General features: G+C 33.2%; 4 protein-coding genes across 5 annotated transcripts; 3 read left to right on the top strand and 1 right to left on the bottom strand.

Moving 5' to 3' along the window:
• The first annotated feature begins 470 nt into the window (after positions 1-470).
• LOC100181463 (sushi, nidogen and EGF-like domain-containing protein 1) lies at positions 471-8,278 on the top strand. Its single transcript, XM_002125017.5, has 18 exons — positions 471-1,035; positions 1,420-1,560; positions 2,042-2,161; positions 2,262-2,363; positions 2,737-2,856; positions 3,145-3,258; positions 3,649-3,765; positions 4,226-4,336; positions 4,400-4,510; positions 4,583-4,696; positions 5,013-5,239; positions 5,520-5,599; positions 5,870-5,964; positions 6,031-6,183; positions 6,596-6,741; positions 6,801-6,986; positions 7,055-7,234; positions 7,595-8,278. The coding sequence occupies exons 1-18, from the start codon at positions 975-977 to the stop codon at positions 7,634-7,636; spliced, it is 2,220 nt and encodes a 739-aa protein (XP_002125053.1). The 5' UTR covers positions 471-974; the 3' UTR covers positions 7,637-8,278.
• A 982-nt stretch (positions 8,279-9,260) lies between these two features.
• On the top strand, positions 9,261-11,090 carry LOC100179133. Its single transcript, XM_002131163.4, has 3 exons — positions 9,261-9,660; positions 9,728-9,932; positions 10,190-11,090. The coding sequence occupies exons 1-3, from the start codon at positions 9,269-9,271 to the stop codon at positions 10,838-10,840; spliced, it is 1,248 nt and encodes a 415-aa protein (XP_002131199.1). The 5' UTR covers positions 9,261-9,268; the 3' UTR covers positions 10,841-11,090.
• Positions 11,091-11,339: 249 nt separating this feature from the next.
• Positions 11,340-17,354, top strand: LOC100182227 (adenylate kinase isoenzyme 1-like). Of its 2 annotated transcripts, XM_002131190.3 has the most exons (10): positions 11,340-11,532; positions 11,985-12,180; positions 12,331-12,398; positions 13,286-13,321; positions 13,966-14,008; positions 14,429-14,464; positions 14,720-14,883; positions 15,209-15,322; positions 15,858-16,049; positions 17,062-17,354. In XM_002131190.3, exons 1-10 carry the CDS (start codon positions 11,467-11,469, stop codon positions 17,128-17,130), a joined length of 984 nt encoding a protein of 327 aa, XP_002131226.1. In that variant the 5' UTR covers positions 11,340-11,466; the 3' UTR covers positions 17,131-17,354. The 2 variants fall into 2 exon arrangements, with proteins under 2 accessions (XP_002131226.1, XP_026691956.1); XM_026836155.1 differs by lacking the exon at positions 13,286-13,321 and having other exon boundaries at positions 11,396-11,532; positions 17,062-17,351.
• A 1,456-nt stretch (positions 17,355-18,810) lies between these two features.
• LOC100179889 (negative regulator of the PHO system) lies at positions 18,811-26,558 on the bottom strand. Its single transcript, XM_002131272.5, has 12 exons — positions 26,401-26,558; positions 26,278-26,315; positions 25,762-25,837; positions 24,585-24,736; positions 24,022-24,122; positions 23,373-23,547; positions 22,762-22,951; positions 22,178-22,298; positions 21,767-21,860; positions 20,950-21,120; positions 20,006-20,096; positions 18,811-19,448 (listed from the first exon to the last, which is right to left on the bottom strand). The coding sequence occupies exons 1-12, from the start codon at positions 26,444-26,446 to the stop codon at positions 19,360-19,362; spliced, it is 1,344 nt and encodes a 447-aa protein (XP_002131308.1). The 5' UTR covers positions 26,447-26,558; the 3' UTR covers positions 18,811-19,359.
• Positions 26,559-26,828: the final 270 nt, after the last annotated feature.

Genomic DNA, 26,828 nt, shown 5'->3' with positions numbered 1-26,828 from the left:
CTGCAGATTTGAAATTCAAGCTGTCTGTATATTTGTTGTTTAGGCGGGTGGCTTCGTGGGGGGTAACGACACACCATTAGTGTCAACTGTACTATGAACTTTGGTTCAACAAATATCTTTTTATAATCATTACACATCGAACGACAGCAGTTATGTTTGACGCGCCTTGAATCAATTCTGAGGTTCATGGTAAGCGAGCCTGGATACTTCCTTATTAAAATACCACAACCTGTTGCATAAGTGTAAGGTGGGGGAATGTTGGACACTTTTTAATTCTATTTTCTTCTCCCATTTGGTATCCCATCTTCCCCTGTCCCATCCCATCTTCCCCTACCCTGTGCTGAAAATGTCCCATTTTTCCCCCAGTACTATACGGAAAAAGACAGGACATTATTGATAAGACATATTTTTCTTGGTAATACATATTTTTGTTTTATTTTCTTGTTCTATTTATTAGTAAACTTTTTGGAGTGTATTTACAGAATTATATAACCGTGGCCCGCGACCCATTGTCAATTGTTAGTATCCCATATTTCGCCACTGTACTATATGATTACATACTTAAACAAAGCCTTCAGTTTTCGTTTTATAGCACATAGGCTGTAAACCAGATACCAAATATTGACAGCGTGCCTTCCATATATCACTGATCGTAGGCTCCTTCTCTTAACGCGTTCACTTTATTACCACTGCTTGGTTGGACAGCAGGGTGTAATACGTCACCTATTAAACCGTCCGTGTGTCTTTGTATGTGCATTCATTAACGTAGCTTATCTATGTTGCCATGGAATCAGGACGCTGTTGTCAAACGCCCAGGTTTGCTTATAAAATTATTACCTCATCCCACAATGATAGTCTTGTGGTGTGGTATTGAGTAAAGGCGGATTTCGAAATCAAGAAAGTGAAAGTTGTTTTCTATTTATAGATTTCTCTGCTTTAGTTTAAGCTTGTATATTTTTCTACATATTATAAAGATGCTTCGTGTTTGTTACTTTATATTGTCGTGCTTGGTAATTGGTTCAATCAGCGTAAAAGGTAAAAAAATCGTTTTATTTTACTCTTTATATTTATTTTATTCTATTTGTTCAAAATATTTGCTCAGAAATATGGGAAATTTTCATATTACTACATCGTAGTTATTGGTAATTTCATTTCTGCATGACTTTTATTTAAATATTTAAAATATATAGTTGGGTGGGAGAAGATAGAACACCTTTAGCATATATTATCACAACTGCTCGTGTGTTAAACAATTAACAACGGCTTATGGGATTCGTGAGTATACGTTTTTTTAATTCTTTGAATGTTCTTTGTTTACTGCCAAATGGGACGAAAAAATAGAATAAAAATGTGTCCTATCTTCCCCCACCCTACTATATGTTTACTCAGTATTTCTAAATATCAGGATTTTTTCTTCAGAGGTGGTAAAAAACAAATGGTCAGGTACAATATTTGAAGAAAGTGGTGATGGTGATATATGTGGGACAAACGAAGAGTTTAATGGGGAAAAGTGCGTTTGTATTGACAGATTCGTCAACAGTACAAAAGGATGTGTTTTAGGTAAGAAGTAAAGACTAATATAGTGGGATGAAAAGGACGGTACACCTTTAGCACATAATATACAAAGATTCTGATCGTGTTTAATATAATTTATAACGATCTATGGGAGTCGTAAGGATGTGGTGTTATATTTATTTGAATTTTCTTTGTTTACTATAGTTTACTACCAAATGAAACAAAATGTAAATGTGTCCCATCTTTTACTACAAAACATATTTGTTTATAAGTTTAAACTTCGGTATAAAATCTCATTACTTAAAAATAAATGACTTCGAAATCATTATAAGTTAACAAGCAGCTTAACTATTAACATTTTGGACTTTCACAGGTCAATTTACTTTTCGTGTATACCAGCCTTTAACTTGTTGGCTTCGATTTGCTGTAACGCCAGTTAAGCCTGTGTAACTTTAAATTTGAACATCGGTAAAAACATATTTTATAAGATTTTAAAGTAAACCTGTACTCGTTTGTATCTCTTCAGGGAATTGCTTTATGCCAAACGCCTGCAACGGGCAAGGGGCTTGTGAACAAGGCGAAGTTTTGGATAGCTACACTTGCAATTGTACTGGAATTTGGGAAGGAAAGGATTGTGAAAATACTAGTAAGTTTGTTTTATATATATTTTATATTATTTAAAATCGGTTATTCCCGTTTGCTTTCTGTATTTCATAACTACCCTTATCGTTAATGTTTTTTTTTAGAGTTTTGTTCCGTGTTAAACCCATGTAATGGTCACGGTGAATGTACAGATAACGCTTGTAACTGCACAGAAAATTGGTTTGGAGATCGATGTAATGAACAAGGTAATATTTTGAACATTAAAAACCAAAGCTTAGTGTGATACACAACCAATATTTGTTAATATAGTATACTGTGAGTTAAGATGGGATAACCGTTAGCACCTAAATTCCATATTTCCTAATCGTGTTTTGAACAATTACCAGCGCTCTTTTAGGAACTTGGGACACGATTATATAATTCTGTAAATAATCTTTGTATACTACCCTATATAGAAGAAGAAAATAGAATGAAAGGTGTCCCATTCCCCCGTAAACTACTCTATGTATGAAATATTCTTGTTACTAACTATTGTTGGATCTAAAGTATACAACTGTATTAGCAGCGATTGAAAACTTTCAAGTAAGAGAAAATTGATTCAGTTAAAATACATTTAAGGTATATGTCTGACCTCGGACTATTGCAACGGTCATGGAAAATGCGTTCCTGGAATTTCTACCAATTCTGCGAGTTGTGAATGTGAGGACGGGTATAGCGGTGGACAGTGCAAGACATACGGTTAGTTGTTAGAAAAAAAATACTTTGATTCGACCAAATAAAACAAAGGTTGAATATAAGGCTTACTATTCATCGTCAAAATTCATTATTTTATTTGCCCAATCGAGTAATTAACGTTTGTCCAAATTTACATAAACGAGCGTTTTTAGGGAATGGCTAAGTTTATAATTCAAGAAGAAGTTTACAATGAGCATTTACATATACGTTTTTATATTGCTGTATACCGGTACGTGCCCTTTTATTGAAGCTCTGCTCTCTTGTTATTAAGCAAGCAACGTTTATTTGCAGATGAGTGTAGTACTGCTACCCCGTGTAGTGGAAATGGTACATGTTATTCAGTAGATGGCGAATGGAATTGTACGTGTGACAAAAACTATGATGGAGATACTTGTGACAACTCGGGTTTGTAGAAAATAAATTAAGGTGGCTGTACACAGTATCCGGAATTCGTCTGTTTTGTCTGTTTTGTCCGGATTTCGCTGCCGCATGCGGAATTGGACACGGGTTTGCATACGACTTCGCATGTGAATTCGCACGCCGGATACTGTGTACAGCCACCTTTAGTTGGTATATATAGTACTGTTGGGTAAAATAGGATAACTTTAGCAAATAATATTCTATATTGATCTGTTTTGAACGATTACCAACGATCGTTTAGAGTCATAAGGCTATGGTATTTCTGTGAATATTGTGTGTTTACTACAAAATAGGACAATAAAAGAATATGAAAACATTTCTCATCTTACTCCGACCTACCACATTTTTTTTTACTTTTGATCTTTGTTGATTCAGTTTCGGGAAGTTGTTCTGATACGCCATGTGGAGATCATGGCGCATGTTCGGTCATAGAGAACGGCTTTACCTGCCTTTGTGATGCCGGGTTTATTGGGGACACATGCAATGTTGAAGGTATATAGCTGGAAAGAGATCGTAGGCTATTATACATGTCTGTCGTCGTGGCAAAGTTAGCGCGCCTGCTTATATTCTAGAGGTATTGGGTTTAAGGCTTGTCGCAGCTATCATTGTGGGCGTTATGTGTCCTTGGGCAAGACAGTTATAACAGCAATTGCTCCAGACCAGTGGTCACTAATGAGTTGGCCAAATTATCAGCCATACACAAGAAATGAAAACATCCAAAAAATAACCGCCTATAAAGTAACAAACATTGTAACTCGTAATTAAGCTAACACGAGGTGTATGAAACAAACACCAGTAATATAACGCCTGTCGTTTTCCTGCCACACGAGGATAAAGTAAGTTATATTCATTCATATACATATCGCTAATATTATTAAAGAAGTGGTGAAACAAGATTCTGTTTATTAAGAAATCTCATTATGAACGCACTCTTAAAGTCGATTTTTTTCAGATCCTTGCGTTGGTATTACATGTAATGGCCACGGTGATTGCAAGGGTGACTTATCTGGTTCATATGAATGTACTTGTATTGAAGGATGGAGTGGAGATAATTGTACATCTGGTAAGGCGTCGTTTGGTTAATACAACTTATAGGCGTAGTGCTTAATTCATATTACTATTACAGCTAAATATTGTTCTTCCGAGAACGCGTGCAATGGAAACAAGTGCACCGCTGTTGATCCTGATTTTAAATGCAATTGTACAGGCGCATATAAAGGGAAAACTTGTGATATCGGTACGTATTTTAAACATATATATTTGCATGTATGGTAAATAAAACCTATGTCCAAGCAAATATTTTTTTCAGCAATCTGCCCGGAAATATCGGAAACACACAACAAAACTGTAATCAAATTTCCTGAAGCTCTTACCTCCACAAGTTCAACATCTGATGTAATTTGTCCACCTGGAACAATTAATGGTTAGTCATTTTATAAATTAAGTTTGGGAAATATGATAAAGGTATATAGTAGGGTGGGGGAAGATGGGACACCTTTAGCACATAATATCCAAATATTCTTGTTGTGTTTTAAACAATTAACAACGGTCTATTGGCGTATTTAGGCCACAGTGTTTTATTTTTTTGAAAGTTCCTTGTTTATTACCAAACGGGACGAGAAAATAGAACGAAAAGATGTCCCATCTTCCCCCACTCTACTATATATAGGCTACCTGTCTATTATTTTAGCCCCATTATTTAATTCTTTTAACAATTCTGTGATTCCTGTTTAAATTAGAAAACAAAGCATACGCGAGCAAACAATGCTTGATGATTGATGGCTATGCCAAATGGGAACAAACCAAGTTTCTGGACTGCGATACCCCCTTGGAAATGTTAAGTATAACAGACAAGTGTTCCGCCATTGAAGTTATCACATCTGATCTTCAAATTAGTTCCGAAAGTGCGGATATCATGGTTAAATCACTGCTCGATATAGCACAAAATGCGAGTAATGATGCAGATGTAAGTGTTATTTCATTTTGAAAGTATACGGTTTATTGTGTAGTACCTTATAGAGTGGTATAAAATAGAACATTTTTTCGTTCATTTTTTCCCTCAGATTTAACTAACCGAATTCGCACACAAAATGGCTTTAACTATTCAAAGCATATTTAGGAAACGTGATATTTGGGTGCCAACAGTATCCTATCTTACCCCACAGTACGACATACAAAACATAGCATTTTGAAACCATTATTTAGGCTGTGTATATATATCTTAAGGTTTTATTAATCTTTTACAGATTTCAACCTGTGTTCTTGTTTCACTGGATAACTTAGTTAGAAGTGGAAGTGGCATTTCGCAATCTGACGTTACTAATATGTAAGTACACTGTATATAGTAGGGTGGGGAAAGACGGGATCACTTTAGCACATAATATCCAAATATCCTGATCGTGTTTTTAACAATTAGCATTGCCCTATGAGAGTCGTGAGGCCACTGTATTATAATTCATTGAATGTTTTTTGTTGACTATCAAATGGGACGAGAAAATATAATACAAAAAATGTCCCATATTCCCTCGCCCTATACTATATATAAGCTGACAACCTGTTTCTGTTAAAACTTAATAACTTACTTTTCATCTCAAAGAGTCAATCAAGTGGTTACCAATGTACAATTGAGTAATGGACATTTTAACGTGGATAGAAAGTCCTTTGCAACATCTGTAGTTCAAACGACTTCTGGTTAGTAAAATACCTGTTTAAAGTTTCAACTGATTTGATTTGACAACTCAATCTTTATAATCCCAGTTTTTCGATCCACCTATGCCAGCACAACACAACAGCTGTATGGTTTCACTAAAGTTTTGTACCGAGGTGATGGGTTGTCTGGTGTAACGTTTCAAAATCTTAACGACACAACAAAAAAGACGGAAATGTCCAACTATGTACTTGTCCCACAAGGTAATATATATTTATAGCTTATTAGTGAGGTAAACCGAAAATATTAACTAATAAATAAAATTTAGTGCGGTGGGGAAAGATGGGACACTTTTTCATTCTATTTTTTCGTCCTATTTGGTAGAAAACAAAGAACATTAAAAAAATTATAAAACCGCATCCTCACGACTCCCAAAGACTGTTGTATTTGTTTTTAAACACGATCGGAATATTTAAATATTATGTGCTAAAGGTGTCCCATCTTACCCCACAGTACTATACACATTTAACAATAAAATAAGCAAAAAGCACACGTATGTTATACCTACCTAGTTAAATATTAAGCTGTTTACTATCAGTCGTATGTCTAATTGATATAATAGATGTCAGTCCTGTTATTGATTTGATGTCAATCAAACTGTTGCTATGTTTCCAGGCGGAAGAATATCCTTTGAAGTTTATACGGACAATTCAACATTTGTGGATAAGAACGAAAACTCTTACATAAACAGTGTCGTGATGTCAGTTTCCCAAGATGCCGAAACGACCGACAAAGTTGAGCTTAAATTTCAACTTTATGATGTATGTGTGGTATATTGCTATGTAACCATAAATCATTGTGTTTTATTTTATATGTGCAGCGTTACGATTTGAATAGCGTTGGCGAATATTCTGATGCAAGTTATAAAGTGAGGGCAATCTGTGCTTCTTGGGATGGTACGACTTGGTCTCAAAATGATAAATGTGATCTCTTGTCATATACTGACACCTTAAACACCTATGTTGAGTGTATTTGTTCGTCAGCGGGAATGTACTCCACACAAATGGTACGTTATACTTTATGAAAAACAACAACGATACTTATCTTTACAAATTAATAATGCCTTTTTACAAGATTTTTGGCGAAACTGCAACTCCCATTAATGGACTAACTGATGCTGAGATTGCTGGTATTGTGGTCGGATGCGTGGCCTTTGTCGTTATTTTAGCTGTTTTGATTTATTGCTGCTGCTGCAACAAAAAGAAAAACAAGACAAAAGTAGAAACGTTGGAACCAAACTCGACTTCCGCTGAGGTAACCAATATCATGTATTTTGTATATAAGGGTGAGGAAAGATAAGACACCTTTTCATTCTATTTTTGACCTATTGGGTAGTAAACAAAACAAAAAAAAAACATTTAAAGAATTATCAAATCTTATCCTCACGACCCCAATAGACCGTTGTGGATTGTTTAAAACACGATCCGGATAAGTGGATACTATGTGCCAAAGATGTCCCATCTTCCTCCATGTACCCTACTATATATACTATATATGCAAGAGCATTAGAACGGCCATGCAATGTTAAGCTTATTTTAAAATATATCGACACATTTTCAGGTGTAGTAATATATTTTGTGGATTTATGTAAAAAATATTCTTTGTTTGTTTTAGAATATTCAAATGGAAAGTCAAGATCAACATTCTGAGTCCTAATGCTGTATAATGTTTCTGTTTCAGATTATCGTTTTATGTGTTTTTGCTTCTAACTTTGTTATAGGCTACTATCCTGTGAAAACAAATAGTGTACAGATCAATATAAATATGTTGTGCCCACGTTACGTCCCAAAGAAACCTTTATATACTGAATCGGTAATCGTTTTGTTGGTTGCAAAAATATTTGGTTTCAAAATGTTCCAGAGCCTCACTGATATAGCCTACCCGCTGTATAATTTTTTCATTAAAAAAAAACTCTGGCATTTGTGTCGAAAACGAACTTTAAAAATGCGTGAAACATTTTGGCACGAAAAAAAACGGCGAAACATGCTAGCTTATAGTGGTGACGAAGCATGGCTTCGCGCCTTTTTAAAGTTAATTTTCAACCCAAACGATTTTTTGGAAAAATCATGAAACGTTTTGAAACTAGAATTTGCACTGGTCACAAGCTAAATGCCAAAGGGTTACCTACTGAATGTAATTATACGTTCTTACTGTAAAAATACGATCTATGGTTGCAATAAAAGGACGTAAACTGTTAATTCCCACGAAAACACTTCTCTTACGCCTCAAGGCATGTACTAATAAAAGCAGTTACTGACTTGCTGCACATTCATTGATTAAACTATATCTTTAAAAGAACGTCGCCTGTTTATTTATATGCTGTGAGCAGTATTGAAGCGCTGAACTTTACATAGTTTAAATCAAGAACAATTTTAAAGTAATTTCCGTTCGCAAACCCAAACGTTCACCACAGCGAGCATGAGTCAACTAGTTTGCACTACAGTTTGTATTTGCTAAAGGGCCAGGCATATATTTGACAGTGGTAGGCGAAGCAGAACGATTTATGTAAAGCGACTTTAAAAACAATAGTCATTCATCGTAACAATAACAACACGTGACCAAACATTATAAAAAAAAGTCAGTTAACATGTTGTTAAATATAAAATATGTAATATGGTTATGTTACACTCAAAGTTGGAAGAAAGTTTCTGTAAATTAATCTCAAAAGTATGTAGTTTTAATTTGTGTTGCGGTGCTCGAAATTTAAATAGTTATAGTCGGACCGTTGTTTATATTTGCAGATGTGTGTAGTCAGCCATTTGTAAAATATTTCAACAATCTAGGACGGCGTAACTGGTATACAACCGATTCTGTTTAATAAAATAAATTGCAAGCTATGCAACATTTCGGACACGGAAGTAGCCTACGTATAAATCAGTGTAGTTAGGGGGTGGAAAACGGTTGACACTTATGGTGCTCCCCTGCACATTAGAACAAACAATATAAGTGACCTGGCGTCACGGTGCAAGCATAATTACAGTTTTTGAGGCAAAGTTACTTTTATGTGGGCTGCGTAAATCCAGCTACCATATTATTTTTAGTACAAAGCTACCATGTACAGGTTGTTCGAGGTCGAAGTACGCTTGAAGTTTGCTATTCAGAATTGCCTATAGGTTTCCAATTTATACTTGTCATAACTGAACAAACAAATTATAGAGCGTGTAGTATTACAAAGTGGGTGTCTGTTGCCGTATAAGCGGGAAAGCATGTGTTAGTTGACGTTCACGCGTAAATGTTGGTTTAGCAGTAAATAATACGACATTTTTATTCCAACAGACTAAGAAGATAATGTATATAATTAGAGTCATGCGTTATCGCATCTTTCATTTTACTTTGATACTATGTATAACTACTTTAATCTGTAAAGCCCAAAATATGTCCGAGGATAACGATTCCGAAACGTGTGGAAAATCGTCAAATTTATGCGAGCAAGCAAGCAAAGAGAAACCTCAACGAAGCCAAACTGCGGTTTGGAAACCGTTTGTCTACGAAAGTAAAGCCAAGTGGGTGGCATTTCAAACGGTTTTTGCCGAGTATGTTATTTGGCATCGCCGTATGTTTCTCAATGCGGATATACCATGCCACGAGAAGAAATGCGTTGTTTTCACTCCAAATGCAGGCTTAGGAGATAGTATCGGAGCACTTTCATCTGCTGTTTCCATTGCATTAAAAACTGGCCGGTATGTTTTAAATATAATGTTAAAAATATTCATTCATTAAATAATGACACCGATTAAACTATTCCAGGTTACTTTTTATTAATTGGAAGCCGTACAACTGGACCGTTGGGTTGAAAGCGTTGCCATTTGATTACGACTACTCAGCTGCTCTAAATGCGCGTAATAATAACAAGCCATTAATTTGCCCACACCACAGTGATATTGCTGCACAATTATCGGGACATATTACAGCTGATCACCCGTTGATCAAAATACCAACTATTACTGACCTCGTAAGTTGGCTAAATCTTTATATAGTGGGGTGGGGAAAGATGGGACACCTTTAGAACATATTATACAAAATACCCTAATCGTGTTTTAAACATCAACAACTGGCTATAGGAGTCTTAGGCATACTGTTTAATAATTTTTTGAATGTTGTTTTTACTACAAAATGGGACGATAAAGTAAAATGAAGAGATGTCCCATCTTTCCCGACCCTACCATAAATATTCCCCAAAGCGATTTTAATAACAGTTCTTCTCAATAGAATTTCGCGTATGATGATAAGATACGGGCTATTGTACAGCCTTCTTCTAAAGTACAACATATCGTGGATTCTGTCATTTCCTCTCAGTTTGAATCAAGCAACGATCGCAAGAACGTGCAGTTGGTTGGTTTGGTCATGCGCACTGGAGAGGGAGAATACAACCAATTTTTAAGTCCTGGAGACGAAGCATATTTTGTTCAATGTTTTCGAAATTACGCCGTTGACTATCAGAAGAAAATTGCCAAGTTGGTCAAATTTAAAGTTTTCGTGACTTCGGATAACATCGAGACGAAGACAAAAGTCGTGAATGAATTAAATAATCAAACAAACAATGGCGAAATCCACGTTGACGTCATCACGCTGGACGATTCGTTTGTTCACGTGATGCACGTCTCAGAAAAAAATGGTAAAAAAAAGACGGTCAAAGAAAAAATTCGCAAAACGTACGCTGAGTATTTTCTAATAGGAAAGTGTGACGTATTGTTTTTAACCCACGGCAGTTTATTTGGTCGTGCTGCAGCGGAGCGTGGTATTGCCGATGAACGAAATGTTCATTTTATTAGTGACAGTAAATGCGATGGAAAAAGGGAAAAATATTCTTATTTAAAGTGCCATGAACCTAAATATCCAGCTGTATGTAATATACAGTAACAGACGCTGTGGTCAAAAGCAATAATACTAACTTATAACCATATTTATAGACAAATGCTGTGATATTTTGCCACGTAGGGCTTTCAACATTGACGTTTACCGTTTTAACGATTTTTAATATTTCTGTTTTTACCGATTACTTTTTCATTCAACTTTGGACATCACGAAATAGGGTGGTTATTGTCGTATTAGCGTAGGAATGTTCGTATAATGCAGTCATTAATAAAGAGCTGATATAATACAAACACTATAGATTTTTCTCGACTTTTTTCCTCATTAATCAGTCAGACACGGACAGAGCCATAGAAACATGTTTTCTTAAGCTTTGGACACGGTTTAATTGGAGCGAAACTGTCGTGTTTTAAATATAATGCTGATAAAATCTGCGCAAATGTCTCAGAGTCAAAACTCATTTACATTCTTGTTTATAATGGCAACAGAAAGCCTGACCACAAGGCACACGAATCCGTCAATTTTTATGGTTATGGTTGCCAATTACTCGGTTGTCACTAAATCTTCATAACTTCGGTTGCTAATCGCCACAACAGACGCTGGTTTCAGTTCGGGGAAAATTGATAATATTTTGTATTGGAGGAATTTCACTGATACAAAACTATAGTCAAGTCATGTCGCTAACACCTCAACAGGGCCAAGATTATTTGATAAAACATGATATTCCGCAACTTATTGAGGTAACAATTTAACTGTTATAACTTTTAACGTAATAAATATTAAATAGCATGCAGTTTGAAGGCAAAGGTTTTCACTGATGCTGTATTCTAAAAAAAAACGTTCTTACTGACTCCCTCATATGCATCAATATATAATATTAATTGTTTAAATAAAAAAAAAAAATTTGGTTGATCACCAGAATATATTATTAATAGATCCACATAATACACACAGACGTTTTTTCCTTTTTGATTTTTATGCATTATATAAATTACCACAAATTTATTGTTGTTTTTCCATTTAGATGTTAAAATGTATAGATAATGTTCTTTAGAATATTAATTAATTGCAAACTTTGGAATGTATGCATAATATTTTTTTAGAATATTTATTAATTGCAAATTAATTACAAAATATTACAAAAAAGGTAAGTTTTTTATATATTTGTCATCCAACTAAATCACTTTTGCAGAGCATTATGATCGGGCTTCTACACAATAGACCAAATGAGCCGCTTAATTTTATATCTTCATGCATTGAGTCAGCAAAAGAATGTGGAACAAAAGACATTTCATGGCATTCATTCATACCACCTCCGCAATTGGCACTTGAACCAATTCTCATACCAGAAAAAACTGGAATTTTGTCCAAAAATGTTTTCAAAACAGGTACGTATATCATATTTACATGATAAACTGGCATTTGATCGGCGTTCATGCAATTTTTGAGCAGGCATTGAATCGCCAGTAGTTATATTAGTTCACCTAAAAAACAGGATGCAAAATTTTAGGCAACTTATCATATTACTGTTTTCGTAGAAACGCCATCAAGAATGTTGGCAGAAAAGAAACAACCTCCACCAAAGTTACCTCCAATTTCATCAAAGGTAACATAAATTTATCTTAGTTTATTAAAGTTTGATTCCAGCTATGTCATATTTCCTATGTCATATTTCCAATATAAGTAGCCCGATGTTATTACCATTATGAATTTATAAGCAGGCATCAGTATATGAGAAGTTAAAAATAAGACTGCTGTGTAATAAAAGGGTGGAGGAAGGTGGGACACCTTTTCATTCAATTTTCTCGTCCCATTTGGTAGTAAATGAAGAAAATTCAACGACCTATCAAACCATATCCTCACAACTCCCATAGACCGTTGGTAATTGCTTAAAACACGATCAGGATTTTTAATATTAGGTGCTAAATGTGTCTCATTTTTCCCCACTGTACTATATAACAACTGTTGTTTTCCTGCAACATTAAGATAAATAAGTATTCTACTTGTTTCAAAGTTTCCAAAAAAGTTTTAATAGTTAACTGTTTATTTCAGTAATTTGCGTTCTGATATAAAATTAGCAGTCACGGCCCTAAAGAAAAAACTGTAAAGCTTTGCTCTCAAGCCACACATTTTTCCAAGTTAATTGAAAACATTCAATCACATATTTGTTCTTTGGAAAAGTTTTTACAAGAATAACTGTTTTTGATGACTTTATCATACTTTTAATATTTTTTTTGATGACGTTATCATTTGACACAACTCATAGAAGTTTCTATCAGCTAAAAGTGAACTTATAAACATTTTTTTCGAAACCTCTGTTAGTCTGTTTCAAATAAAATTTCGCATTATTGTCAGGAAAATTGGAATGTTGTATAAGTTTACAGCCTAAAGTAAGATAGTTGTCCTAAATAATAAATATTGTTAAAACATTTTCTAAACTGTGGATCATATTCGTCCAATAACTTATTTAAACCTAAGCATTTTTTACCACAGAAACCAACATATGAAGTTGAACAACAACCAATGATGGTAAGAAAAAGTTTATAATATATATTACATATAGTAGGATGGGGAAAGATGGGACACCTTTTCATTCTATTTTCTTGTCCAATTTAATAGTAGACAAAGAACATTCAAAGAATTATAAAACTGTATCCTAACGACTCCCATAGACCATTGTTAAAGGATTAAAACACAATCAAGATACTTGGATGTTATGTGCTAAAAGTGTCCAATCTTCCCCTACCCTACTATATTAAAATCAAATATTCTAATTGTTATTTTTTATTAAACTAAATATAATTCGAATAATTAATTTTGTTTGTTTTTATTATCATTGATTTCCTCAGCTACACTTCTGTCAATCATGTATGACGCAACAGGCTTCTGATTTGTTTCAATGAATTTACAACGGTACAATGTTGTGTTGCTGTGTTAGTGTGAAAAAGAGTGTCGTGTTTGTTTCTTTCTTTCTCTTCTGCTCCTCTGCAGCAACTTGATTGTTCTATTTATATTCCCTGTCTGCATAATACAGCGCCTGTCGGCAGCTACAACCCTTGCAAGCATGTGTGGCTGTCCGTCATAATGAATTATTAACTAACCCCAAGTGTATTGAGTTCAGTAGTATAGTTTTCCTATAGAAAGGAAGTTGTTGAATAACTTTTTGTTACTAGATTAACAAGAGTGAAGTCCAAACTGAACAACACGGTGTGAAAAGTAAGTTAAATGGCTTTTATGTAAAAAGTGTAAAGGAATTTTATGTAAAAAAAGGTATTTATGTAAAAAGCAATGAATATAGCTTGGCCTAGAATAATTATGCTAGAAGAATATTTTTATTTAATTAAACATTGTAATAATAATAATATAATAATAATTTTTTTTTTCTCTTCGATTACGGTAGCGAAAATTTAGAAGTATTTTAAATAAAAAGACAGGATATAGCGACAAAACAACAGTTGTTAAAACACGCTTACATTAAAAACTTATTTACATTTAGTTGGAAGAAAATAAGCGTGGTCGCTCCACCTAGCACATAATGTACAAAATAGGTGTTTATACAGAAATTTGATATTGATTATTGTATAAAGTTGTTATGTCATTTAACATATTTGTTTATTTATTGTTTTTATTTTACAGACAATATGGACTCCAAAAAAATTGTGTTTGTTATTGGTTAGTATTTGTTTAAAACCTTTTTTTTATTTTTTAGAAATACATTATAATATAAATATAAATTTTTGCATAATAATGTTATAAAAATGACCAATAAACCAGTTGGCCGTGGCTCTGGAAAGGACTCCAAAAAAATGTGTTTGTTTTTGGTTGGTATTCTTATGTTTAATAGTGTTTTTTCATATTTAGAAATATGTTTGGAATTTAACATTTTATTTTTTGCATAATAATGTTTTAAAAATTACAATAAACCAGGTGGCCCTGGTTCTGGTAAGGGAACACAATGTGAGAAAATTGTTGAAAAATATGGATTCACACATTTTTCGTCGGGTGACCTGCTGCGTGCGGAGGTCAACTCAGGGTCACCACAAGGAGAAGAACTCAAGCAAATGATGGAACGAGGGGATTTGGTCCCAATGGTACGTTTTTAACATGTTTGCTAGCATTTGTTATATAGTAAGGTGGGGGAAGATGGGACACCATGTCTTTTTTTGGGGGGGGACACCTTTAGCACATATTATCCAAATATTCTGATCGTGTTTTAAACATTTAACAACCTCTTATAGGAGTTGTGAGGATACAATTTTATAATTTTCAACTGTTCTTCGTCTATTAATTCTTATTACTACGAATGGTAAGAGAAAATGGAATGTAAAGGTGTCCCATCTTTCCTCACCTTACTATATATAGATATGATTAAACGTTTATTATTATAATTTATTATAAACAACTTCTATACTGCAGAGCACTGTCTTAAAATTGATCAAAGACAACATGGCCGCCCACACAGAGAGCAAAGGGTTCTTAGTTGATGGTTACCCACGTGAAGTTCAACAAGGAATAGAGTTCGAACAATCTGTAAGTTGATGCCAAATATTAAAAACCTTTTTCCAATAAAAACGCAATGGTTTTGTAATTACACAGATTAGTTAACAACAGTTGTTAAAAAAAAGCTGTTGTTTTGTTAAAAAAAAAGCTTACAGTTAAAAACATATTTCAATTTAACCCATAAAAAAAATGTGGTCGGTACACCTAGCAGATAAACAATGAGAAATTTATGTTTAAATATTTTAAATTCTAAGTTTAACTTCTAATAGAAAACAAAAGTGTGTGGAAATATTATATAGTAGGGTGGGGGAAGGTGGGACACCATATCATTTTTTTTTCATCCCATTTGGTAGTAAACAAAGAGCATTTAAAGAATTAGAAAACCGTATCCTCACGACTCCGACAGACCTTATTGATTAAAACAAGATCAAGATATTTGGATAATATGTGCTAAAGGTGTCCCATCTTCTCCCACAGTACTATATAATCTTTATGTATACTTTTGTTTCCATTAGAAGTTTAACTCGGAAATAATTAAACATAAATTTTGATAAACCTTCACCAGATTGCTCCTTGTACATTTGTATTGTGGGTTGATGTGGCTCAAGAGACGATGGTCAAACGACTTTTAAAACGAGCGGAGACAAGTGGGAGGGTGGATGATAATGAAGAAACGATTCGCAAACGATTAAAAACTTTCGTTGAATCTACGGAACCTGTGATCGATTATTACAAAGCACAGAATAAAGTTCGGAGGGTGAGTAATTTTATTGTTTCAACTATATGGTACTATTTTGAACTTTTGAGATAAATTGAATGAATGAATGTAACATACTTATATATTGCGTGGCTGGAAAACGACAGTCGGTATAACACGGGTGTTCTGTTTTATACACCTCGTGCCAGCTTGCAAGTTACCATGTATGTTACTGTAATGATATGTTGTAATGATGTGTTCGTATAGTACTTTACTATTTTATATTTTCATGATCTTTATGTTTTGCGTGAACCGTTGTGTTTTTAAGAGTCGATCGCATGGTTTTGTTAAGTGACATTCAGTTTCCCCTTGGTTGTGTTATCGCGTGCACGGGCCGATTGGCAATACAAGATATAAAACGTTACATTACTTTGTGGGGAATTATTTTTGGGAGATTTTTTTGATGTGTGGCTGATAATTTGGACAACCGGTTAGTGACCACTGGGTTGGGGCAATTGCCGTTAAGTGTCTTGTCCCAATACCATTCATTTATTATTCGGATGTGGGTATTTTTTAGTAGTTGTTGCCATTTAAAGCAAAGTATTTGGCGATTTTCAATATTCCAAATTATACTTTTCTGTATAAAGACACGTTTAATTATGTATTACAGAAGACATCTTAATCTTTTTACATATCCAATAAACATAACTGTAAAATTGTAAATTGTATAAATATGAGTAGCTGGTAGTCACCAGTTATATTAAAAATTCTAATTTAGCAAAAGTTTTAATTTTATGATCATCTTAAAATAGTCATATAGTAGGGTGGGGAAAGATAGGACAACTGTTTATTCTATTTTCTCGTCTAATTTGGCGGTAAACAAAGAAAATTTAAAAATCATAAAACCGTATCCCCACAACTCCCATAGACCGTTGTTATTGTTTAAAATACGATCAGGATATTTGGGTATTATGTGCTAAAGGTGTCCCATCTCCCCCCACCCTACTATATATTTTAATAATTAATATTTTAAACCAAGCCAACTTATTTAACTTTGTGTTTATTTATGTAGGTGGATTCGGAACAACCAGTCGACGATGTGTTCTCTGATGTTCAAAATATATTTAAAGAATTTTTGTAAAATTATTTAAATATGTTGTTTAAAACACTGCATTACCAAAGCATTATTTGGTGTCTAGCAGAAACATGAGGTTTATGATTAGTACGGTGTTTTACTTTTAAAAATTTTAAAGCACTGTTAAAACTATATATTCTGCAGTATAAATATTGTTTGTAAATGGTTAATAAAATTTATATATGTTGAATTATAAAACCGTGTGTTCATTAAAGCAGCAAACGACAACTATTTCAAAAAAAAAAATATTCACAGAATTATTATTAAAAAATATTTACAGAATTAACCGTAGCCCCATATTAACCGATTTTAAAAGGGTGTAGTTAATTGTATAAAACAGGATCACGAATTTTGGAATTAAGTGCCAACGGTGTTCCATCTTTACCCCACAGTACTAAATTCACATATTAAGTTTTGATACACTTACATAAGTACAGCATGTTTTGTCAAAATATATGACATAGTGGTGCTATATGAAGTGACAACAGAAACAAAATTTTCAGCACAATGATCTGATGATTACCTACGCACATGGACAAAACAAATTATTTGTTTTATTGAGATGTTTTCCATGGTTGCCACATTTGAAACTCAAAAAGCAAATAACATTTTTTGACCCTAAACCAGTGCATTACGGACTATTTATTTTGTATTACAATGTGTTACAAAGTTTCAATATTACTACGTGCACATCAGTTGCACATAAATTCGTACTTCCCGTTTCATTTAACCTTTGTAGAAACTAATTAACTCTTCGAGTTCGTGGAATATTCGTTTTACCTGAAAATCGTGTAGGCCTACTATAGCGTATACGAAAACATATTATACGAATATAGGTTTACAGTCTGTAACGTAAATCGTATATTAGGTTGGGGGAGGTGGGACACCTTTTAATTAAATTTCTCGTCCCATTTGGTTGTAAACAAAAAACATTTAAAGAATTATAAAACCATATTCTCACGGTTTCCATAGACCGTTGTTAAACTTGATCAGGATATTTGGATATTATGTGCTAAAGGTGTTTCATCGTACCCGCCCCTACTATATCCATGCCGGTATATTTACATAAAACATACTGATTGCCAATATTGTTTTATTTTAATTCGGAATGAAAACTCCAAGCCACATTTCGGTATTAGCCGTATAGAAAGGGTTACGCAATGGCCTACTCAATATAGTAGACCATGGTCACACTGGAAGAGTAATGTGAACAACTGCATTGTACAAAAAGTTTTTTTTATTCCTTACTAATGAACCTTTTGTATTCGGCGTCTGGAAGTTTTATACAAGTTAGCTAACTTTCGAATAAGGTATATATAAACCCCTGCGTTATATAAAAACCCCTGCGGGGGATAAACCCCTGCGGCATAATAGAGTCTCATGCATTTTGACGGACCTAATAAATAAAGTATAGTAGGGTGGGAGGAGATGTTTGTTATCATTTGATATTAAACAAAGAATTATAAAACCGTATCCTCACGACTGCCATAGACCGTTATTAAATGTTTAAAACTCGATCAAGATATTTGGATATTATGTGCTAACGATGTCCCATCTTTCCCTAAAGTACTATTATATATTTACTTAATTTAAAACCAGTTACTTAATTTATATGTGAACCCTTCTGAATCGATCTTGTGAAATTGCTAAAAGAACGATCTTAATATTCAGTCAACACATGAATTCTTACGCACGAAAATGATTTATTATTGTTTATGAGCAGCATGGCTTATTGCACACTGAGATGTAGGTAGTTCTGCAACATAATACATGGTATAAGATATACGAATACTACGATGTATGAATTTCGCAGGTACGGGCACGGAACATAGCGCAATATATGGAACGACATACGAGGTTACAATCACGCAGTTAAAACGTCGATAGTGGTGATAGTTCATAAAAACTGTTGTGTTCTGACAGGTACCAATGTTTTGAGATTAGAATACGTGATATAACGTTTTTTGTTTTAGGTTCAGTCCAAAGATATGGGAAAATATTGCACGCTCTAAACTAATACAGTGAGAACAATTATAGCGGCTACAGCTCAATTGTTTCTGTCGACTGTATGTTTCGTATTCGGAATTTTGAACATGGCACGTGATCATGACGTCAGTTCAAATACGCATTCATAAAAATGGCAGCAATGTTATACAGAAAGTTAAAAATCAAAATATATTTACTGCAATGTACTAATATTGGTAATACTTTTATGTGGGGTAAGGCAAAATACTATTAACCGATTGTAAATTTGACAGATTCAGAAGAAGGAATCGTTTCTTCCTTCATTAAACGAACACCAGGAATATTTATGACCGACGCTCCTGTTTAAAAAAAATACTTTGAAAAATTTTACTCTATTTGTTCCTAACATAATTTGCTTAAAATTGTGAGCAGACCTGACAGCATTTTGCATGCTTTTTATGAAACTTTTACTCAATCCCTTTATTAAAACAATTTGTCCAAAAAATTGAGCAGATCCTACAGCATGTTATGTTTTATAATATGTGTTGTACAAATTAACATCAAACTTTATTTTGTTCATTAAACTCTATTTGTTTAATAACATAATTTGCTCAAAAATGTGAACAGACCCTCTATTTTCTCGTCAAATTTTGCTCCAAAATGTAAACAGAGCATATTCCATGCTTCATGACACATATGTGTATCACATTGTTATTGTAACATTATTTTTCATACTAAGCTACACCACAGAAATAGAATGTCAGTGTAGACTTTATAGAGTATAAGATGATTTCCCATGGGTGGGAAACCTAATAATATCATATACAAACCAATATCATTTATGCTACATGTTGTTCAAACCATTAAACTGGAAAAAGTGACATAGATTGTAATCAATATAATAATTGAGACTTACTGTCAGGGATAGTATGAATGTTATCGGGAAAATGGTGGAATATTGGATGATGCAATGCTTCAGCTCCACTTAGCCTATTGTCTGGTTCAAACTGTTGAAACAAATATAAGTAAATGTTTGTTGCAGATATATATATAGTGGGGTGGGGGAACATAGGACACCTTTTAATTCTATTTTGTGGTCCCATTTTTGTGGTCCCATTTTTGGTGGTAAACAAAGAAAATTCAAAGAATTCTAAAACCGTATCCTCACAACTCATGTAGACCACTGTTAATTGTTTAAAACACGGTCAGGAAACTAGGATATTATGTGCTAAAAGTGTCCCATCTTCCCCCACCCTACTAATATGTATTGTAAATGTTAAAGGGTTTGTTTTCACAAAAAAAACGCCGGAAATTTATTTCACATTGTTAAGGCCAAGTTTGTAAGCAAAATAAAACAAACGTGGCAAAAAAGTTTTGATTTTATTTCGAATATTTTAAATTCTTATATTCCTCATATGGGAGTGCCGGTGCTATCGACCAATGAAGCCACCCCCATGCATAATTAAAAGCAAACTTTGATGGTTAATAGATTTGACAAATGAGCCGTTCATTAATTTTGAATTGGTTTAAAATAGGAGCATAGAACATTAGTTATTAAACATTTTTATTTTACAAAAATCACAAAAATATCACGCAAACCTTACAACAAAAAATAAGTTGTAAAAAAATTTTTTTTTTTTTAAAGTCTATAACTGTATATAAAAGAGCAGACTTGACCATGATTGCCTGAGCTTCTATTTGCAAAACTCTTTTTTTTTAAATTTTAAAAATTGTACAGCACACCTAAAAATTTCTCAATGCAAATCACTGCGCCATTTAAATCAGTTTACCAAACATTGGCAAAAACCAGTGATAAAATGAAAATGTTCACTTAAATAATTCGACATACACTAAAACTACCTGTAGTAGATCCAGTGCAAATTCAACTCCAAACTCAATTCGAGAAATTTTCGTAAAAGTTTCATCAAAAGTTACTCTGTTTCTTACTGGAGTAAAACACGAAGAATAATCCTCGTAACACGGAAAGGAGGGAAGTTTTCTCCACGTCTGGGGTGTAGGAGTCCCAAGAACCTGATTGTGAAAAATAATAATGTTAACGATAAAAAAAATGCAAATAAAACAATATTAAAAATTTTTGCAAGGAAAAAAGTAAATTAAAAAAATTAATTTCCTGGCAGTTGTTATCAGCTTTTATAAACATAAATTGAAAAAAATGTCCTAAAAATTAGTTCAAATACTATGGAATGTCTATACGATTATTGAATGACAAAATATAGTAATGACTAATGATAATTTATTACCTTGTCATTGTTTTTGTTATAAACTACAATTAGCAAAAACATTCAGCGGATTCAGAATTCAAGTAGACTAGTTTTGTAAAACAGTTTTTCTGGCATGTAGTTACAGACCAATGTTTCAACTTTCAACAACCTATTTAAGTTGTCTCCATCAAGGTGAATGGCACTTAACTCGCAAAATATCGGACAAAGAATACAAGGCGTATAATAAATGGGGGAAGATAGGACACCTTTTCATTCTATTTTATTGTACCATTTAGTAGTAAACAAAGAACAATCAAAAAATTATAAAACCGTATCCTCACAACTCTTATAGGCCGTTGTTAATTGTTTAAAACAAGATCAGGATATTTGTATAATATGTTCCAAAGGTGTCCCATCCACCCCCACCCTACTATAGGCTATACAATAAAACTAACTTTAAATATCTTTGTGAGTTGATCATTGGCATCAGAATGGCCGGGAAAGACGGGCATTCCCGTTAACATTTCAAGGAAAATGCATCCAACACCCCTGTGCAGGAAATCAGTTACTAGCATTTTGTATTTTAGTTTGTAACATTCTACATATAGGCCCCAAACTTTTTTAAATGCATGGAAAGCACGGCCAATTAGAGAAATTGTTTTCTATCTAATGATCAATTTACCTTCTAATAATTTTTTTTGTCATTCTTTTTATAGTTAAATATACATACTATTAAATTTGGTGCAAATGTTGACTAATTAATTCAAAATTTCAGTGTATGTAGTTCATACATACAAAGTGCAGACTTTTCAGGGTACGTCTGCCCACCCTGCCACCCCAGGTTTGGCGCCTATGGTCGTACTTACCACATATCAAGAGAAGTTGTGTAATTTCGTGATCCAAGTAAAACATCGGGTGGTCGATACCATAACGTTACAACTTCATTTGAGTATGTGTTGGTAGGAATTGATTTTGCACGAGCTAAACCTGAATTACATAGTGGATATTATGAAAAACTTTGACCCATTGATTATCATACAGTGAGTACACCATGTGTGGAAAACAGGCACTAATATTGGGTTCCGTGACAATGGAAAAAGTAAAGTTTAAAAAAAGTACTAAGACTTTTAATGTGTTTTTTCACAAAGGAACATTTCTAAACACCGGACTAAAAATAAAATTTTCAGCTTTGATTTACGTTTCGAAACTTTTATCAGTAAATTATTGAAATAACTATAACATTACATTTAATTCACTGAGATTCAACTTGGTTTAAAGTTGCTCATAAGCTTTTAATGATGCATTGGTATAACATTAAAGTCACATTTAGAACTTTTTATTCTGCAATCAATATTCCAGCGAAACAAATAAAATATTGATTGGTGAAGCTTTTGCCCAACACACTGTGCGCCTAAAGCAATGCCAAGCCAAGCCCTGTAGCTTAACCCACCAAAATCTGCCAGTTTCAACTCTCCCAAATCGCTGAGGAGTAAATTTTGAGGTTTTAGATCTCTGTGTAAAATTCTTCGCTGATGGCAATAATCAAGTCCACGCAGAAGTTGAAAGGTAAATAGTACGGCATTGGACGGGTGGATTCCACATGAACCGTACCACTCCATGTAGGTACTTAGATCAGTCACCTTTTAAATAAAATTCAATTTTGTAAAACAGGAGGGAAATTTATACAGATTGTAATTTGTGAACTCTGGGTCAGCAATGCTATAAAAAAAATCTTCTTTGTAAAACAGGAGCTAATTTATACAGATTGTAAACTCTGGGTCAGTGATACTATTTTGTAAAATCAAAGCAAATGTATACAGATTGTAAAGTCTATGTCAGTTACCTATTAAATAAAATCCTATTTTGTAAAACAGGAGCAAATTTATACAGATTTCAAGCTCTGGGTCAGTGATGCTCTAACACATTATTAACCACTTTGCAATAACGGAATATGCCTTAGGGCTAACATTTTAGTAAATTACAATGCGCACTGCATGGTGATTACTGAATATATATATGAAGTAGGCAGATTTAGTCGATTAACTTCATTATTAGGCTTACCATGTACTCAAACACCAAGGTAAGAGTGGTGGTAGCGTGTACAATATCATGCAGTGTGATTATGTTTGCATGTTTGAGTGTCTTCAACAATGAAGCTTCACGTATAGCTGTAAAAGGAGCTCCTTCCTCAGCATTTAAACTAATTTCCTTCAGTGCCACCAATTGCCCAGTGTGCCTATGACAGTTTAGTGTGAAATTTTAACATATAGTAGGGCGGGGAAAGACGGGACCTTTAGAACATAATATCTAAATATCCTGATCAAATTTTAAACAATTAAAAACAGTTTATGGGAGTCATGAATTTGGTTTTATAACTCTTTGAATGTTCTTTGTCAACTAACAAATTGGACGAAAAAACAGAATAAAACGGTGTCCAATCTTCTCCCACCCTACTATATAATCAAGACACTTAAATATCACACTTGGCAGTCACAAATGATATACAATTTCAAGCAACTTTTCAAGCGTAACTCGAAAATAAAAAAGTCCAACACAAATTTTATGAGAAATATTTAATAATAATGAAACTACTTTATAATAGGAAATCTTTTTTAATGTTTTTGTAGATATTTAGTTTTAGCTTCAAGTCTTATGAACTCTTTTGTAAACTAAAGTGTGTAGCAACTTAAACTGGTAATAGGCATCTTACTTGCTTTGTCCTTTATAAACAGTAGCATATGAACCTTCACCAAGCACACCAAGTTTTTTATAAGTTTCAAGTTTCCCATACGGTGAAAGTTCTCCAATACCCTTTAAGTAAAAAGATAATTACATAATGTAGGATTTTAAAACAATAAAAACAAACATTAAGTTTTACACCCTAAAACTGATGCAATCAGCATATTTATTTATTGAATACTTTCAACTTAATAATGGTATATTATTCCATAATGCTAAAGTGCTAAGCATCTATGTTCAAAAGGCTATAATAATAGTAATGGACTTTGGTATTATTAATATACAAACTCCAAGTTAATGCAGTTTTGATCTTAACGAGCGATCCATACATGCAACAGTAACAAAAAGCTAAAATTGAAAACATTTATTAATCATCACAACCTAATAAAAATAATAAATTTTATTTGTCTCTTTGGTTATGGCAGGGAATATTAAAAAATATTTAAAACGAAAAGACAGCGCCAAAACTACAGTTGTTAAACACCTTTACGGTTAAAAACATATTTTTTTAAATTAAGATTAAATAAAACTAACCCAAGCAGGACTTGAGTGTCGTCTCGCTATCTTTTCATGATTTGTTGATTGATTCCACACATCAGATGACGTTGTGGCCGAAAGAAACCTTTTTCTTAAAACTGAATCGTCAATCTCTTCCTCACTTAATGATGGCAATCGTTGAACATTTTCTTTAAAAAAAATTAAAAAGAATATTTAAATGATACAGTAAATAACTTTTGACCTGTTCTATTCTTTGTGGGTAAAATCTTCGTCAAGGACCTGGTACTTAGGTTAGATTTGGCCCATAAACCCAACACCTAATAAATAACTTACTTTAAAGTATTTAAAATATTTGACAACTAAAAGCAAATTGTAGTATTTCTATTTGCTGACAATGTTAAATTAAAATAAATTATGAGCAATAATATTACACTAATTGAGTGGAAATGGAACAGGTAGTATAATGTATATGACGTCAACATGGTTAAGTTTTTTCTTTTGTTCCCATTTCCTCTGTTTTGTTAAACCAAAACAATAAGCCATTCTCAGAAATTTGTACAGTTACTTAGCTGTAATTAAAAAAGCTATGAAAAAAATATATCTGTCCTATTACTATAGGAACCCAAAGATATTTATAATAATTTATTAAGTTGTTTAAATAATGAAGCAAAATTGGGCTTTGGTAACTATAAGAGTTTAATAATGATATGTTTTTATTTGTATCTAAATGTTTTTAGCTTATTTTGGTGAATAAACTCGACTGAACCAATGAGAAAACTTGACTGAACTAAAACAAAATAAACAGATGTCAATCAAAATCATATCTGATGCTAGCATAACAATCTGATGGAAAAGAATGGTAGACTTACTGACAAGCTAAAAGGTTTTTAGAAGGTGCCGGAAAAATCAATCTTTTCAAATAAGAATATACAAGCATTGTGTGGATATTTATGTATATTTATGGTAGGATGGGGGAATACGGGACACCTTTAGTGCTTAATATCTTAGATCCTGATTGTTTTTTAAACAATTAGCAACAGTCTATGGGGAGTCGTAAGGAAACGGTTTTAAATTTTTTGAATGTTCTTCGTTTACTGCCAAATAGAAAGAAAAAAAAGAACGAAAAGGTGTCCCATCTTTTCCCACAGTATTATATAAAATGTAAGAACACATATGATATTCTACATGTTATTAATGTGGTCTATGTAATTACCTTTAATGGGTGTGCAGTTGTTTATTTTGGAATGAACAAACTGAGATGATTTTTCCACATCTGATGAAGCATCCTCCTGTTGATAAAAATTAGAGTGTTTAACTTTATATTCACTTTATAAAAATAACTTTTTTGTCTCTTCTATTACAGTAGGGAAGGTTTAGAAATATTTTAAACAAAAAGACAGGATATAGAAACAAAACAACAGTTGGTAAAACATGCTTACAGTTAAAAACATATTTTCATTTAATTGGAAGAAAATAAGTGTGGTCGCTACACCTAGCTGACAAATAGCCATTTATGTTTAATTATTATCAAGTTAAATCTCTAATCGAAATCAAAGTGTGCGTAAAGACACGTAAAGTGGGGGTAGTCAGCTTTAATAAAGAATGACCCAAAAACTGCGTCATGATGAAAAAACTCTATGTATTATAGTTATGTTAGTATAGTAATTAAACAGTATATGTATGCTTATTAATTATTTTAAAATCAGAACAACATTCTGTTATAACGAACCTCAACAACACTGTCTTCATACGTTGACGAAGCTGCAGCTGCAAAAATACAAATCGTTACATAACTGCTAACTGGTTACTACGATTTACATTTAAATGATAACATGTTGTTTTAACAACTCACATAATTTAGTGATTTTCTCAGAGAATCGTCTTCTAAATTTCTTCATTGTGATTTATTCTTTACCTGTACGAGTCCATGCCATGTTTACTTATAAACAAGGTTATTAGGTGAGTATTACGTTCATTGCCTACTCAACTACACTGTCCCGCCTGCGACTTCTGTTCATTTCCGATATTTTTTTAATCTGTATGAAATAGGAGAGAATCCTTTTTCTCACATTTATAAAAAGAAAAAGGTTTACATCTCTCACTTTGTCGGTAGAAAACGGGCACAGTACAAAAACACTTTACGGAATAAAATATTTCGTTAATTTTCGGAATACTGTCATTTAACTAGTTTTTATTCAATTTCTGCAGTATTTTAACCAGAATGTTGAGTTTTTATATTAATATTACCACTGTAGAAAACTTTCAGCTAGCATTTTGTGG

Source organism: Ciona intestinalis, chromosome 9 (assembly GCF_000224145.3).
Source record: "Ciona intestinalis chromosome 9, KH, whole genome shotgun sequence".
In the NCBI taxonomy this organism is placed as follows: Eukaryota; Metazoa; Chordata; class Ascidiacea; order Phlebobranchia; family Cionidae; genus Ciona; species Ciona intestinalis.
The sequence above is the reverse complement of the archived record's forward strand: the minus strand, read 5'-3'. Positions and strand labels throughout refer to the sequence as shown.

Coding starts and splice junctions, on each gene's coding strand:
- LOC100181463 (XM_002125017.5), top strand. CDS start 975: ATGCTTCGTGTTTGTTACTTTATATTGTCGTGCTTGGTAATTGGTTCA. Junction 1,561..2,041: donor TACAAAAGGATGTGTTTTAG/GTAAGAAGTAAA, acceptor GTATCTCTTCAG/GGAATTGCTTTATGCCAAAC. Junction 6,742..6,800: donor TTAAATTTCAACTTTATGAT/GTATGTGTGGTA, acceptor TTATATGTGCAG/CGTTACGATTTGAATAGCGT.
- LOC100179133 (XM_002131163.4), top strand. CDS start 9,269: ATGTATATAATTAGAGTCATGCGTTATCGCATCTTTCATTTTACTTTG. Junction 9,661..9,727: donor ATTGCATTAAAAACTGGCCG/GTATGTTTTAAA, acceptor AAACTATTCCAG/GTTACTTTTTATTAATTGGA. Junction 9,933..10,189: donor TACCAACTATTACTGACCTC/GTAAGTTGGCTA, acceptor TCTTCTCAATAG/AATTTCGCGTATGATGATAA.
- LOC100182227 (XM_002131190.3), top strand. CDS start 11,467: ATGTCGCTAACACCTCAACAGGGCCAAGATTATTTGATAAAACATGAT. Junction 12,399..13,285: donor TACCTCCAATTTCATCAAAG/GTAACATAAATT, acceptor TTTTTACCACAG/AAACCAACATATGAAGTTGA. Junction 15,323..15,857: donor GAATAGAGTTCGAACAATCT/GTAAGTTGATGC, acceptor AACCTTCACCAG/ATTGCTCCTTGTACATTTGT.
- LOC100179889 (XM_002131272.5), bottom strand. CDS start 26,446: ATGAAGAAATTTAGAAGACGATTCTCTGAGAAAATCACTAAATTAT. Junction 26,316..26,400: donor TGAGAAAATCACTAAATTAT/GTGAGTTGTTAA, acceptor GTATTTTTGCAG/CTGCAGCTTCGTCAACGTAT. Junction 19,449..20,005: donor CATTCATACTATCCCTGACA/GTAAGTCTCAAT, acceptor TTTTTTAAACAG/GAGCGTCGGTCATAAATATT.